The 17352-nt window shown below is 37.1% G+C and overlaps 1 protein-coding gene across 1 annotated transcript; it reads right to left on the bottom strand.

Annotated features, from left to right (window-relative positions):
• Positions 1 to 7678: 7678 nt before the first annotated feature.
• Positions 7679 to 15998, bottom strand: bpifcl (BPI fold containing family C, like). Its single transcript, XM_051104677.1, has 12 exons — positions 15938 to 15998; positions 14944 to 15050; positions 12799 to 12910; positions 12543 to 12671; positions 11810 to 11962; positions 10110 to 10173; positions 9959 to 10019; positions 9696 to 9787; positions 9322 to 9498; positions 8945 to 9004; positions 8348 to 8515; positions 7679 to 8053 (listed from the first exon to the last, which is right to left on the bottom strand). Exons 2-12 carry the CDS (start codon positions 15038 to 15040, stop codon positions 7982 to 7984), a joined length of 1185 nt encoding a protein of 394 aa, XP_050960634.1. The 5' UTR covers positions 15041 to 15050; positions 15938 to 15998; the 3' UTR covers positions 7679 to 7981.
• Positions 15999 to 17352: the final 1354 nt, after the last annotated feature.

The raw sequence follows: 17352 nt of genomic DNA, 5'->3' as shown, positions 1-17352 counted from the left end.
AGTTTGAAAAGTTTGAAAAGTTAAGAAGTATGAAAAGTTTAAATAGTTTAAGAAGTTTTAAGTTTGGATGGTTTTCAGTCTGAAATTTATATTTAGAAGTTTTAAAGTTTGAATGTAGTCTGTCAGATAGATAGATAGATAATTAGCAAGTTGCTAGCATGTTTCTAGCATGATTAGCAAAGTTGCTAGCAGGTTTCTAGTATGGTTAGCATGTTGCTAGCATGTTTCTAACATGACTAGCATGTCACTAGCATGTTTCTAGCATGATTAACAAAGTTGCTAGCATGTTTCTAGCATGACGCTAACATGTTTCTAGCATGACTAGCAATGTTGCTAGCATGTTTCTAGCATGATTAGCATGTCGCTAGCATGTTTCTAGCATGATTATCAAGTTGCTAGCATGATTAGCAAAGTTGCTAGCATGTTTCTAGCATGATTAGCCAGTTGCTAGCATGTTTCTAACATGATTAACCAGTTGTTAGCATGTTTCTAGCATGATTAGCAAAGTTGCTAGGATGTTTCTAGCATGATTAGCAAAGTTGCTAGCATGTTTCTAGCATGATTAGCCAGTTGCTAGCATGTTTAGCAAAGTTGCTAGCATGTTTCTAGCATGATTAGCCAGTTGCTAGCATGTTTCTAGCATGATTAGCATGTCGCTAGCATGTTTCGAGATAGATAGTAATAGTTTGATAGATAGATAGATAGTAATAGTTTGATAGATAGATAGATGATAGATAGATAGATAGATAGTAATAGTTAGATAGACAGACAGACAGACAGATAGATAGATAGATAGATAGATAGATAGATAGATAGATAGATAGATAGATGAGTTTGAATGAGTTTAAATGGATTAGAAATACAGTACATAGAAGGGAAGTTTGATTGAGGCTCAAAGGATTCTGGGAGTTTTGACAGTTGAAATTTGAAAAGTGTTGGCTCATTTGAACATTCCGTCAATGTAAGTCTATGGGATTTTTCCCAGTTTTAATCGGTATTTTTAGGAAAACCGTAAGTCCGATCAGTTAGAAAAGATATAGCACACCCGGCGAGATCAGTCTGAAGATCTGGGCTGAGTTTGGAGTTTGTAGAGTTAAAGCTGTAGGAGGAGTTAGAGTCAGAAATTTTAGTCTCAGAAGAATAATAATAATAATAACTTTAAGTTTAAGTCGGATTTCAGTAAGTTGGCTTTCTCAAGCCAACTTAATAATTTAAGTTTAAGTCGGATTTCAGTAAGTTGGCTTTCCCAAGCCAACTTAATAACTTGTTTAAGCTTTCAGTAAGTTGGCTTTCAAGCCAACTTAATAATAAGTTTAAATACAATTTCAGTAAGTTGGCTTTCCCAAGCCAACTTAACTAGGAACGCTAACACTGGAAATAACAACAACAATACTCCGTCGCTTGCAAGGGGAAAGACCGGGGCTTATATAGCGCTGCTGATTGGTCACAGGAGAATCAGCGCGATGGGTGATGGGAGTAGTAGTCCGGGGTGCAATGCAACAGTCTGTGTGTAGTGACAGGGTGAGAGCGACATCTGGCGGTGAGCGGACCGCAGGACACCGACCAGATTCGTAACAATAACAATTTCTAAAACAGCAATGGTATTTCACCTTGCTTCTTTACAGTATATTTTTAAATCTAATCCTAAACTACCAAAGAAAAGAACCGGGTTTAAATATTCATGTATTATTTATCAATAATAACACTGTACATTGCCTCTAATGTACAGATAGGTCCATAAATATTTGATTTGGACAGTGATCCATCTGGAATACATGACTATTACCAAATGCATGGGTTTCATGTCATGTACTGCTTAACCTGACCTTTACTGCATATGTTTTCAGTTGCTTCTTGATTGTGGGTCTGTGTGCCTAAAGTTTTGTGTTCAGCAAGTAAAATTTATTCAGTTGGGTTGAGGTCAGGTGACTGACTTGGCCACACACACACACACACACTCATGTTTGTTTTTGTGAATTGTGGGGACTTTCCATAGACTTCTATAGTTTTTATACTGACTAAACGATATTGTCTATCCCTTAACCAAACCCTAACCCTAAACCTACCCCTTACATAAAACATGTTTGCATCGTTACATTTTCAGATAAACATCATTTACTATTTTTAATCATTTTTATACATTGTGGCGACTGCAGGCCGGTCCCCACAATGTCAAAAATTTCAGGTTTCACTATCCTTGTGGGGACATTTGGTCCCCACAATGTAGCAAAGACAAGCACACACACACACACACACACACACACACAAGTCCTTTGCTTGCTTTTGTAGTGTTTTATTGGCAGCATGTTTCTCATTGGCCAGTCCATACTATAAACCATCTGTGCTGTTAATTCAGTTTTGCAGCATTTTGCACAATTTACAGATGCAGTTTTCCTATTCTTGTGACTTATTGGTTTATTTACTTTAAGTTTGCTCTTCACTGCAGACTTTGATAATGATTTGCCTCACTCCTGGAGAGTGCTTGGGGAGTTGGGGTTTTCTTCACAGGGGATTTCAAAATTCTTAAACCATCAACTCAGTTTAATTGTAAAGAATGTCAAAATAATTTGCTTCATTTCAAATTAATTTTGGTAGTGTACAGAGCCAGTGCTGGCTCATCGGGGGAGGCACAGCTTCCCCAAAAAATTTAGATGAAAACGGGGGGAGGACGATTTAATGTTAATAACATTCACAATTAATTTCAGTTCATGTCTCAGAATGTGTATTTTTTGTTTGTAATTTCATAGTTTAGGCTAGCCACAAAAATTAGGCTAGCCTCCCTTCTGGTATATCAACCAATCATCATAGAGATGTAAATTACATAATATTAGTTTGAACGTCTCCCGCTGTGCTGATAATGTAGTATTTATCATGAGTAGCGATATTGAATATTTGATCGCCAACACATTTACCAAGCTGTCATTCAAACAAATTTAAAAATAAAGGGAGAACACACCTAAACTGGATATAGGTCACTAAGCAGTCGGCTTAATCAAATGGCACAACAGGCAGCTCTCTTTTAACACAGACTTTCAAGAAGGGGTGGATCTTTGCTTCAAAGATTGGCCAGGTAAGTGAATTATATTATCTTGCTGTGTGAGTGTCGTTTTCTTTATGTTTTCTGACTAAAAGCAACAAAAAAAGCCATTTTAAAGTGGTTAAGCAAATAATAATAATTGCATGTTCTGACTAATTAATTCCTAAAAGAACATTCATAGGCAAGTTTTAAACCAACCTCCATGTTTAACAATCTTGCATTCAATGCAGGAGTGAATTACTATGCATATAAGCAGCAGCTTTTACGCAGTTGTTTTTATATAGCTGCTGCAACAAGCAGTCTTTTATGAATTTGTTGTGAGGATACAGTGGCTTAGCATTGTGGGTATGAGAACATGTTAAAGTGATAGCATATTGGCTGTTTATTAGTACTTATAAAACACATATTCATGCCTTTTTCTACATAACCATATTTTAGATACCCTAATCGTATTCCATACCTAAACTTAACAACTAGCTTACTAACTATGAATAAGAAGCAAAAAAGTTTAAGGTTAAAGTCATACTTAATAGTGAAAATTGGTCCTCAAACTCAAGGGTGTGACCCAAGTCTCTATACCCTGTATCTCTGCAGCAGTAACAATAATCAACAGCAGTAGTGAACCAAATCTGTTCCGACCAAATACATTATAACATCACCATGCCGATGTCTCAGAGAGTTGTCATGGCACAATTGGCCATGCTCACATAACTCCCTGGTCTATCCAGATGTTGCAGGTAGTAGTGTAGTCCCATTTTGACTGCATCATCCACAGATCTGTTAGCTTTGCAAACAAACTGCGGGGCCAGTCTTTCAAATGACTTAATGACTACAGACGTTAAAGCCACAGGTCTGCAGTCATTTAGTCCTTATCCCCCTGCAGTCATTTAGCTAGTAAATGAGTCCTGGTACGATGCACAAATCCTCACGGAATCTGATGTATGATGTTACAGTATCTGTCCAGATCATTGTCAGCAGCTTCAGAAAGACTCCAATCAATGCAGTCGAAACAGCCTTGTAAATCCCTTGTAAATGGTCAGGCATAAGAACAGTTTCTTTCCTCAGGCTATCCATCTCATGAACAGTTAACTTGCCAATAAACATGTAATACACAATGCTATTTATACAATTATTTATTTAACACACATACTTATTATCTACACTTCCTTGCATTTGTACATAACATACCTGTACATACAAATGCATTTTATTGTCTATTTTGTATATTATGTATTTTTAAATATATTGTATATTTGTATATTGTTATTTCCTATTTACTTATCCAGTTATTTATTGTTTTTATTATCTGTGTCTGTCACCATTGTGTTGTGTTTAGTTTAGTTCATGGACTTTTAGTTTGTATTTCTTTATTTCCTATATTCCTTTGTTTGTATTTCAGTCATTATGAGTTTGTTTGTTTCACCTGTGTTCAATTAATTATCTTATTTAAGTCCTATATAAGTTGTACCCTTACGTTCATTCTCTGTCTGGTCACATTCATGTAAAGGTGTGTTTCCTGCCCTGTATGTGGATTATCTGTGGATTATTATTAAAGGTTGCCTTTCTTCTTCATCATTCGCCTGTTTTGTCAATTTGTCCACACGCCGAGGTGACAGATGACCAGACCAATGGATTATGTAGCTATGTTAAGCATGGTGGCTCAAATGAGCCATAACTATTTGGTGTATACCAAATAGTTTGGTGTATACCTGCCCTATTGACGACAAGACCCTTAAGTCATTATTCTGGATCGGGCGAATTACCATCATCCAGTAGACCTCCCAGACACCACTGGACTGGAAGGAAGCCATTATCCAGTGTCTGGAGACCTGTTGGCTTCGCCTTGGCTCCTCCTACCTTTGGCTCCACCAGAGACCCTCGGTCTTGCGGCTCCACCGGGTTCCCTCATCCCACTGCCCCCCCCAGAGGTTTGTGGGCTGCTAAAGACCAGAGATGAGGCATTCAGATCAGGAGACAAAGCAGCCCTAAAACAGCGAGAGTCAATCTGTCCTGTGGCATCAAGCAAGCAAAATGCTTGTATGCGCAAAAAATAAATAATCACTTTACTGACAGCAAAGACACACAGAGTCTGTGGCAAGCCATTCAGACCATCACTGATTACAAGCCCCTGCCACAGGCCTGTGATGATGACACATCCCTCCCAGATGCACTCAATGAGTTCTATGCACGGTTTGATATGCAGAATGACACACCTCCCAACAACCAAGGACTCTATCCAGGGTTAACCCATGCAAGGGTGCGGGTCCTGACAACATACCTGGCCGTGTACTGAGGGACTGTGCTACACAGCTGATGGATGTCCTAACAGATATCTTCAACACCTTGCTGAGCCAGGCAGTCGTCCCCACGTGTCTCAAATCCACCTCCATAATTCCAGAACCAAAGAAGTCCCCTGTGTCCTGTTTGAATGACTACCGTCCCATAGCACTGACTCCAATCATGATGAAGTGCTTTGAGAGGTTATGCACAATATCAAAACCAGCCTCCTCAACACACTCGATCCGCTCCAGTTTGCATACCGTCCAAACCGCTCCACGGACGATGCCATTTCCTCCACCCTACACCTGGCTCTTACTCACTTCGAAAACAAAGACTCTTATGTTAGAATGCTGTTCATTGACTTCAGCTCAGCATTCAACACAATAATCCCACAACAGCTCATCAACAAACTAAACCTTCTGGGCCTTAACACTTCCCTTTGCAATTGGATCTTGGACTTTTTAACTGGAAGATCTCAGTCAGTCCGTGTCGGCCGCAACACCTCCAGCACAACCACACTGAGCACAGGTGCCCCACAGGGCTGTGTTCTCAGCCCGCTGCTCTTCACGCTCCTGACCCACGACTGCACTGCCAAGTTCAGCTCCAACCACATCAAGCTTGCTGATGAGACAACAGTGGTAGGTCTCATCAGCAACAACGATAAAACACCTTACAGAGAGGAAGTGGCTCAGCTGGCTGAATAGTGTGGTGCTAACAACCTGTCCCTCAATATGAGTAAGACAAAGGAGGTTGTGATGGACTTCAGGAGGAACTCTGTTGACCACCCCCCACTGCCCATCGACAGCTCGACTGTGGAGAGAGTCAGCAGCACTAAATTCCTGGGGGTGCACATCATGGAGGATCTCACCTGGACCACCAACACCATGTCACTCTCCAAGAAGGCACAACAGCGCCTACACTTTCTCCGCTGGCTGAAAAGGGCAAGTCTCCCTCCACCCATCCTCACCACATTCTACAGGGAAACCACTGAGAGTGTGCTGACCAGCTGCATCACTGTCTGGTACGGGAGCTGCAGTGCTGCTGACTGCAAGACCCTACAACAGACAGTGAACACAACTGCAAAGACCCCTCTCCCCTCCCTTCTGGACATTTTCCTTGCACAATGCTCCAGTAAAGCCACCAGTATTGTGAAGGACCCCACCCATCGCTCCCATCATCTCTTCCAGCTCCTGCAATCAGGAAGAAGCTACAGGAGCATCAGAGCCTGCTCTGTAAGACTGCTCAACAGCTTTTTCCCCCAGGCTGTGAGAGCCCTCAATTCCAACCACCTCACCCCCCTCTAAAACCTTATCCACAATGTAAACTGTTGAAAAACTCAAAACACGGTGCAATTCTAAGTGTGCTACACACAGGTGAGTGGGCTGGACAAACAACCTGTAGTAATGCATTCTTCATCTCTATATGCACCAGACACTTTCCTATAAACACTACATGTTACACAGAAAACATTGCACCTCTCAGTGTTCTACATACAGGTGAGTGGACTAGACAAACCACCTGTAGAAACACTCTTTTCTCTCTATATGCACCAGACACTTTCTTATTAACACTCCACGTTACAAGGACCTAATAAGGACTTAACAAATGTTTACTTGTCAATGCACCACAAATCATATTGCACTATTTGCCTCTTAACCTTTAAATACCTCTTCTGCACATTATCATGCACAGTTATTATGTAAAGTACTTGTATAGTCCTATAGTGTTTTAGATTATGTGTATGTATAGTAAATTATTTATAGTATATGTATATTTACATGTATAGGTTTAAAAAATTGTTTCTACGTCTAGTGTCTGTTCATATTTATGTTTATCTATGTAGCACCGTGGTCCTGCGAGACACGACATTTTGTTCCACTGTATGTCCACACATGTAGCGGAATGACCATAAAGCTCGACTTGACTTTACTTGACTTGACTTAAGAGATGTCAGATTGTGAAAACTTAGTAACACTAGGGACCAATTCACATTATTAGCTAGTTGCTTATTAGCATGCCTATTATTAACATATTGGCTGTTTATTAGTACTTATAAATCACATATTCTGCATGAACATATTCTACATCCCTAATCCTACCAATACCTGAACTTAACGACTACCCCACTAACTATTAATAAGCAGCAAATTAGGAGTTCATTCAGGCAAAAGGCATACTTAATGGTTTGTTAATAGTGATAATTGGGCCTTAAAATGAAATGTGACCTAAAACTTTTATGCTGTCTATTTGGAGCCATTTAGCAGTAAAATGTTTCCTCTGCAGTCTCTGGATCCACCAAACCTGTACTCTATAGGGTTAAAAACATTAATGTCACTAATCTTACTCTGATTGAGAATATTCATACATGGACACATATTTACATTTTTTTCTACATGTTCTTTTCCTAGGTACACTACAGTTGAATGTTCATTAAGCATAAATACAGTTAAGGAATTTTGTTCTATAGTAGTTGAATACACTCTCACAAGCATACACTCCTCTTTCAACAGAAAGTGGATTTGAGTGAGAAATTGCTTTGTATTGTTCCTTTTGATTGTTTCAATAAACCATATTTTGAAGCATATTGCATAATGTGGCTGCTGTTTTTGCTTCTTTTGTCTAGTTGTTGTAACCCCAGCATGTGTTACAACCTACCCCAGTAACTCACTTTTTCATGTTAAAAGCTCCAGTAAGGTGTTTCTTGTCAATCAGAGCACTTCCACTGAAGCTGCCATCCTGCAGGGGGAGTGTGAGAAGAACATTTAAGTTATTAAGCAAATTTAAGCTAAATTGTTGATACTTTTCATAAATCACATCTTGATCAATTCAGTGAATAAATGATCTTGTAATGTTTGCAGCTTCTACTTTACAACTTGTAGCAGATGTTGCCAACTAGCATTTGGACAGTTGTGTACAAATATTAGCAACTGCAGTTCTTACTGTTACTACTTTCTGTGAGGGTGTGAGAGTTGTTGTTGTTGTTGTTGTTTTTGTTCTATATTATTTTGTGTATCCTAACACAAAACTCACCACATCCAGTCTGAAAAGAGGCACCAGCATGCCATCAGGTTTAACAACTGAGAACTTTGCTGCAGCCAGCACGTGAACGTCTATCGTCCCTGATCTGAAGGAGAACAGTGGCGTCTTACTGGCGTATAAGTGCACCTGCATCTCCATGTTGGGATATAATGTGCGCAGCTGAATAAATAGTTTATAAAGAAACCACATCATTCATCTGCATAATAACTTGTAAAAACTATAAAATGTTTAACAGATAGAGACAGACACAAGTCCTAATAGTCGTTTAATTAGCAAATGCATCCATGTAGTTGTGTAGTTAGTTGTGAAATATTTGTATAATAATTATATAATAATTAATATGACTTCTGGCAAAAATGTAAAAATTGGTGTTACCAAAAGATGAAATAGTATGTTATGTAGTAAAACAGTGGTCACAGATTGAAGATTGAGATGTAGACCTTTTTAATTATGTAGTTTGTAAAAGGTAATTACATTGTTTTACTTTATAATATAATACCAGTTTATAAAAGTAACTTCTCATGCTAAATCCTCGTGCAGGTTAACAGGTTACATTTTTACTTCCAAAATCACAACCTGTATACTGACCTGTGGAATGAGAGCACCAAACTGGCTGGTGTTTAGATGGATCGGAAAACTCTTCGGTATCTATGATTGACACATGAAGAGAGATGGCTAAATTAGTGATTTGATTAGTAAATCTCTTTATCTTTATACATTTTAAATTAATATCCTTAATGTCAATTATGTTAAATTTCATATAAGAACGTGTGATCCCTTGTAGGTCCATCAAGAGTTTAAGGTACACAAGTCTTTTAACAAATGATGCCATCTTTATGTTTCGTTTGATAGAAGGAAGTACTTATGTATGTATGTTTGTGTGTGTATATATATATATATATATATATATATTATTATGATTTATTTATTGACTGATAGAGAAGAGCTTACTTATATTTCCTCACCATGTTGTCTTTTATGTTGATTTGGAGAACGTCAGAACTTAGGTATGCATAAGCTGCTGAATTTATTAGGAACTCTGATGCAGCCAGTGAAAGCATGTAGTTTTCCACATACTGAACGTCAAATGCATTTGCAGAGAAAGGTGGTTCAGATGGAGAACTTTTGCTGTAAAACTCACCCTGTCACAGGAACACCAACTGAAAATCACTGGCAGGTCACAGTAAAAATTCCAAAGAAAGTTAATAAAATCTGTAAGACATTATATAAATCAAGAAATCTACTCGCATACTAAATATATCCAGAAAAATATTTTTTTTTTCTGAATTTGATTGATTAAGACAAAAATTATTACAGATATTGAATTAAAAATATTTACCTTAATATCTAATTCAAAGCTTCGATCTGTCACAGCCGGAGAGGATGTGAGAAGGATGCTTAGATATATATACTGACCCACGGGTATGTTGACTAGAAAGAATTCATTTGAGCATGAGTACTGTGGCCATATAATGAAGTGAGATGTAAATGGTGCTGTAAGTTTTTTTTTCCCCAAAAAACTTTCAAAACTTTCTTTTACTTTTTTCTTTTTTTATGCAAAATATATCATTTTGTGATCTGGAAATGTTTTTAAACCAGTACCAGGTATTTCCTGTAGATTCATGTTCAGTTCACTGACTGCTTGTTGAATTGCTGGGCAAATCTGAGAGAGAAAAAAAAAGTAAGGTAGGTCAGCAGGTAATGGTGTTGATTTGTTTTAGAAAAATAAAATAAAATTAAAAAAAACACATACCCTCACATGTATCATCTCTGAGACTTGTCCAGTGAAAGAACTTACAAATGGCTGGAAAAAAAAGCTGCAGCAAAACAAAAGCATAAAGGATGGCTCTTACTACTTGATGCTAGCCTATCGATGTATATGATCAAACAGGCATGATCACTCTAGGCTAGTCACTGGAGCGTCCACCAGTTTGATTAGAATGTTCACATGATCAGCTGCTAAATTCAGATTTGCTTTCGTGCTTTGACTGGTGCTAAGTCAGAGGTAGATTCAGTGTTTTCAACACACACTCACACACACACACACATTTATATTTACTTCATTTGCCTCGGTGTATCAGCTAATTACTTGTATGTCTTTTAGAAGAAGTGCATGCATTTACATGTTGTAAACCATGTTGTAAAGACATGGTCAACTAACATTATCATTATAAAGGTGTTTAAACAACAAAATAACTTACATGTATTTAAAAAAAAACGGAATATCAGATATTTCATTATATAGTTAACAAGTTGTGATTTTTTTTTTTTTTTAACGAGGGGGGGGTTCAGAGCTCCCATAAGCATTAAGGGTCCCCCCATAACACCCAAAAACATATGCATTGGGGTCCCCTGGTTTTTCAATAAAACTATAATACTTCATTCAATACTTTTACGCGTTTTTACAGCGTTGCTCATTATAACCAATCACACACAACTCATGTCATGAGTGTGATGAGTGCTTAAACATTTGCTAGACTGACTGTGCTCATTTAGAGTGCATTCTTTCACTGCCTGATTCAGTCTAATAAAATAATTACATTTAGAATATTCCCAAAATTTAAGATATGGGGGCAGAAAATTTATATTTATATCATCTCATATAGTTAATCAATATCACACAAAGAGTGCCATTTTTTCGTAAATACCACAAAAGTGATATTGATTTTATATAACAGCTCAATAAACAATATTAAGAGACTTACGTTAGACACCATATTGCCTAATTTTTTATTCTATTTTGCCAACAAATATGGTCCCAAACAAAGCCACAGGACTGCTTTCTGTCTCTGAACAACATGATTGAACAACATGTTCCATTCCTAAATTAATCAACCATTTGAACGATTCGGTTCAATCACAATGACTTGCCACCACTTACTGTCTACTAAATGCCACTTCAGATGCACTGTCTGTGTTTCCTCTGCATTAAAAAGATGAATTTTGTTGATTTTGTTTGTTTGGTTACAGCCTAAAATGTCTTATTATTCTAAGTGATTAAACTATTGATTAAATATAAGAATTTGATGCAAATGATAATGCACACTTTTAGAAAGGAAAAAAAAAGAATGGCTTTAAAAAGGTAAAAATGCACATAAAAGGTAAAAATCAATTTAAACTTGTTGGAACAATACACTGAATTTGAAGAATATCAAAAACTTTAGGAATTAGCTGTCAGCAACACTCAGCAAAATTGATTATCATTAAAGATAAAATCATAGAGCATATTGGCATATCATTTTTTGTCAATATCACAACCCCCTCGGCTAGATATTTAAGTCTTCTTTGCTTAGTGATTGTTTACGGGGGTTTGGTTAGGGGGACCCCCAAAGAGCTTTGACACAATTCGAACAATGGTGGCAATCGCAATTAAGTCATTGTGTGGATCTTTAGGTACACATTAAATCAGTCTTATGTTTTGGTAAACGAAGTTTGTTTCAAAACTGGTCTTACCTAGCACCTCCGTGGAACTGGATGTTCACACCTCCTATGCCATCACTACAGGAAACGGTGGTGATGGAGACTCGGCCAGTATCATCCCCTAACTCCAGGAGGGTCTGGATTTTAATATTGTACACAGCCAGATCCAATGAGCCACCATCATGGCTGCAATCATGAACAAGTGACAATCATGTAAAATCCAGCACATAGATACTAAACATGAAATATTTAATGATTCTTAACTTGCCAGTTAATGGCATGAATAGCAGATGGTGAAAGCATTATGGTTTCTATCAATTCAAACTAGTTGGACAATTCTCTGTTCATCAGCAAGCAGCAAGGTGTTTCTGACCATGGAACTGACGCTAGCTGGAAGTTGTTTTTTTTTTTTTTTTTGCTTAACTGATTTGACAGGTTCATTGAAAAGAATCAACTTGTTCACGAATCAGACACAGCTATTGCATCTCAGAGTGGGTGACGATTCCTCTAGTCCAAAATGACAAGGAATGACATGTTTCTAAAAAAATACAGTTGAATAAAAATCATTTTGGAATGTTCTCAAAATAAAAATTATTTTTTCTTAAAGTACAAATACTTGAAAAATGTACAGTGACAATGTCAAAATACTTTGCTACTTTCCACCGCTGATAGAACATATTTTGATTCCAAGATAACCTGAACAGTAAAACTGATTAGACTACTACTAATTTTAATTCTCCTTCCAATAATGCACTGGTTCACTTACATAATTCCAAAATGTGTTGCCCAGCTGCCTGTGATGGCTAATGAAAGTTGACTGATTTCCACAGATACACCCTTTCCCTTTACAAATTCCATTGATGGGTCTGACATGCTGCACTGCCTAATGTGCATGCTGAAAAAAAACAAAAAATCAATCAATCAATCAATCAATCAATCAATCAATTTCATTCTCTGTATGCTTTAATAACATTATATTTATTTAGTTGTTGTATTTGTTTTTCAGTGTACTGTATACTGACTTTGAGATGACATAGTGAACAGTGCCGATCCCAATGTCCACCCCACCATGGACCTCTGGGATTGTAGTACTCTTCAGTTTGCTTTGTATCCAAACAGCCATCATTTGAGACACTGAACACATAAAAACATACACATATACAACAACACATTTTTTTTCACATCATCACAAATAAAATATACACAAGTTGTTAAGTCTTTTACAGAGGTATTAAATTACTGGCAATAAGAAACACAAATTCATTGTTGAACCTGCCACTTCTGGCATTCTCTGGCAAATGCAAATTGAGCCTATGGTGCTGGGATGTGTGCAAATGTCCCACTACAATATCTCAGGTCCTCATGCCACCCTCATTGAGTTTAAGTTTGGTCAGAATCATGCACACCAGTAGCCTGTTGAAGGTTATTTTAGAGGGGCTCTGACAGTGCTTGCACAGATGGGCCACCTTGGAAGAGCTGGACTATCTGTGCAACCTGATTGGGTTGCAGGTACTCCCTCATGCCAAATGTAGTTCCAAGGACTCTACAGTACACGTTTTATCACTTTTATTTGAACCAAATAAAGCTCTGGCGCATTCCCCGAATGAGTTATGGGACTTCTGGGTCTTCCAGGTGCAAATACAAGACAGCATCAGTAAAAGGATCAGAGAAAATGTAGATCATATCACATATAATAATGAAGAGGTATACATCTAAACAGACACTGGAGATGTTGATGAACTAGAAGTCTGATCACTTATGTTTTAACCATTTTGAATCTGATCAGGACGAAGTAGTCAGCGAGGGAGATGCCTTTATAGACACTGAAACTTCTAGTTGTATCGTAGATAGACTGATATAGACTATATATATATATATATATATATATATAAAAAATAAAAATTAATACCATATGTACCATAGCAGGGTAGGGCATTGTCTATGGTGACACAAACTGTAAAATGACTGTAAAAACATGATTTACATACAGTTGAGATAGACATCTGTCTAAAATGTTAAACCCCACATTTCAGCCTTTAAACCATTGCTATTATGCTTTTTCACTTTTTGCATTTTAGTCAGTGTGTGGTGTGTATCTTTGAGCATAAAAATGTCTACAAAGTTACAAATCTCAAAGTCCACTCCAAAGGGAAAAAGGGTCGAAACACGTGCCGAAGCCGCAATCTACTCCGGTTGCCGCGTCAGAGCTGTAACGCGCAGATGTGTGCAGTGTGTGGTAAGAGATTTCTTCATCATTCGGTGTAGATAGCTTCACTTATAACGCGAGTGTTTTTTAAAATGCATAAACTTGCACTAGAATAGGCTAGGCTGATCAGTGATGATAAAATATGTAAAATAATTAAATAAATTAGCACGATAATGTCATGTATCTGCGATCTCGCAGGCTGAGGATGGGACTCAACACTAGTACTGTAGCGTATTATTTACTCACCCTGCATGCATCCTAGGTGTATATGACTTTGTTCTTTCAGACAAATGCAATTGGAGTCTAGTAAAGTCTAATAAAATAGGAAAGGAAAGGAAAGGAAAGGAAAGGAAAGGAAAGGACGTGTGGCCAAGTATGGTGACCCATACTCAGAATTTGTGCTCTGCATTTAACCCATCCAAGTGCACACACACAGTAGTGAGTAGTGAACAAACACGCACAAATATGCAACTCACTGGGATAGCTATAACCAATCATAACACATTTCCTTTTTTTTGGAACGCTGGCCTTTATTAAACCCAGAACTAATTGTGCTATTTGTGCCAGGCTGGGAGAAAGGTATTGTAAATTATGTGAAAAATAATACATTTTTCAAACCACCAAGTATGAGAGCATATTCTAGTACACCCCCAAAACAAAATCAAGACTTTGAAAAAGAGCATAATAGGACCCCTTTAATTTAAAACAGGGTTACATGGGTGGATGCGGGAAACAGCGGACAGGCTTATTGAAAATCCTATTTGATTCTCTGCCAGTAGGAGGTGCTTTTGGAATGTCAGAAATATAGCGTTTTCCCCAGTAACGGCTGTAAACAAAGCACCACTGCGCTCATGAACACTACTTCATCAGATAAAGTTAGAATGCAATCTGGACTTTTCTGAAGAATCTTGGTTCACCCACATGTGATGAGTTGACTTAAATGTGCACATAAAGAACTTACCATCTCTAAGACCCTTTTCTGACAGAACAGTTTTTAATGCAGGATAATCTGCATATGTGTGTGTCAGTATCATCAGGAAACAAATTACCACCTGCATCCTTGAAGTCCTGTTGTGTAAAACAAAATATTTTACATTATTTGATATTTGCACAGTATGTATTACCTGCATCCTAATTCCTCTTTTCCATCCACTCATTCATTCATTTATTCATTCATTTAGATGATGCGAACTGACACTGCTGTCAACAATATATTATGTGTGCTCCCTCTAAATGGAACTCATGGCCCATTGTTAAATGAGTGCTTTACCAGAAGTTCATATGAAATGGCCCAATGAATGTAAATGTGTCTGATTTTAGTCATAGTCCCTCTATTTAGCTGCATCAAAGTCACTTCCTTAAATTATAGAGAAGTGAAACTAAGACCAGAACACATCTGCTTATATATATGTTTTAGTTAGAAGTCTTACTGTAAGTTGCCTTGCAAAAAAAATAAAAATTAAAATTAAAAAAAAAATTAAAAACCACGTTTTTAACACCACTAATCTAGTTTAACAAAGTAAATGCTTGGGCATAAACAGTGACCATTTGTAAGCCCATTAACATGGCAACAACTTACTATGCACATTTCTAAAAATGTGTATAGTAAGTTGTATGATAAGCAGAATGTAGGAATCAGCTCAGTCTTTTATAATTGTTTGTCTTTTGAGTAACACAGCACAGAAGAAAGCATTAATTGAAAGTTATTATTTAAAGTAACTAACAGCAATTTTAAGGTATACATTTAATCAGCATGTATTTTTTTTTTTTTTTTTTTGACAATCAAACGTAAGACCTTGGCATTCCAATCTACCATTTCAGTAAATGGTAGATACACATGTATCTTTTATGTGTTTATATTTATTACCTAACATTCACAACATGATTTCCTTTAATGAATGAATGAATGAATGAAATTTAAGCTTAAATAAACAACTGAAATTGTAAGAACATACCTTACAATGTACCAAACAGCCAGGTGTCAGACAGGGAAACTGTTTCTGTGTGAGTGTTTCCTCAAATGCTACATCAGAATAATTCCATTCTCAGGGGGGGAGGGGTGTTTCAGTTCCTGCTTTGGATATCTTTAAATATTAAAGAAATACTAGGGCTGTTAATTAATAAGAATAATAATAATAATAATAATAATTACAGGACTTTAATGTATATTATAATAGCTTTTAGATACAATATGTACTCTTTGGCCCACTAGGGGTTAAAAAATTAAAATTGAATGCAACTTGCTGAACATCAGCTCTGCTCCTCTGCTTGGAAACATGTGGATCATCATCATCATCATCATCATCAAGTATGTTTTCAGAAATACATGGCCTCTTGGCCCATAGTTCTACAAAATTGCATAGAGAGAGAGAGAGAGAGAGAAAGAGAGGGGGGGGGGGCATACTTTACAAGTGGGTGCAAGCCCACTAGTGATATATGCTATTCACATAGCATTAAGTATAAGTAATAGGCTGTCTGCAAGATAGATAGTAAAGGTTTACATACGATAATCTTAATCTATTGCTGTATCTATTTCATATCTATTAAAAAAATCTCTTCCCTTCATGAGTGAAATGATAGAAGAACTAGAACTGCTAGTTTTTTTGTTTGTTTGTTTTTTTTAGAACTTTCAGCTTCTCCTTAGCATACCAGAATGTGAACTGACCTCATGGCATAGAGCCATTAGGGAAAATCTAGGGACTTTTACAGTGGGGTTGTGTTTGTTCAGTTTAATTTTTAATTTGACTTAAACTTAAACAAAATCACAGAAAGCAGTTCCATTGTGGTTTTGTTCCTCGTATTTTTATTTTGTTGGCTCAAAGGCAAAGCCAAAATGTTTTGGCACACAGTAAAATGAAAAGCTTGCCTTTCCAGATAAACATCTAACTGTGAATAAAATGAAACTTGTTGACAGTCACTGCTGTGAGTGTTTTTTTTTTTTTTTTCATGTATTTTGTTTCCTTGATTCAATAAGGTAGTAGTACTGAACATCATTCTGACATTGCAAACCAGGTTTTACTATTCATAGTTTCTCAGCGCTGTAGAGGTCGTCTCTAGGTGCTGATCCAGCATCTGAGCTGGGTACGGACTGGATCTGGTGGCTATGATGACCTCGGAATAAGAAGGAAACAGACTGATTTAAGCGTAGATGCCATTCTTCTTATGATGCAACAAGTACATTGGGTGTTATTGGAAGTGTTCCCAGTTCCGGTTGAGCTAATTAACGCAGCCTAACAATCCTTTAACGGATTTGAATTATAGAAATGTGTTAATGTATTATGTGTAAATCAGGTTGAAGAGATGGGTCTTTAATCTAGATTTAAACATTTTGAGAATGCAGCGGTCGTGAAGGTCTATATTGTGATAAGAG

Source organism: Labeo rohita, unplaced genomic scaffold (assembly GCF_022985175.1).
Source record: "Labeo rohita strain BAU-BD-2019 unplaced genomic scaffold, IGBB_LRoh.1.0 scaffold_775, whole genome shotgun sequence".
Taxonomy (NCBI): Eukaryota; Metazoa; Chordata; class Actinopteri; order Cypriniformes; family Cyprinidae; genus Labeo; species Labeo rohita.
This window is presented reverse-complemented; position numbering and strand designations above follow the sequence as displayed.

What these genes read in the sequence shown, in the direction of transcription:
- bpifcl (XM_051104677.1), bottom strand. Translation starts at nt 15,040, where the DNA reads ATGCAGGTGGTAATTTGTTTCCTGATGATACTGACACACACATATGCA. An exon ending in GTTCACTATGTCATCTCAAA is followed by an intron (nt 12,672 to 12,798) that starts GTCAGTATACAG and finishes GTTTTTTTTCAG; the next exon opens with CATGCACATTAGGCAGTGCA. An exon ending in GCAACACATTTTGGAATTAT is followed by an intron (nt 11,963 to 12,542) that starts GTAAGTGAACCA and finishes TCATGATTGCAG; the next exon opens with CCATGATGGTGGCTCATTGG.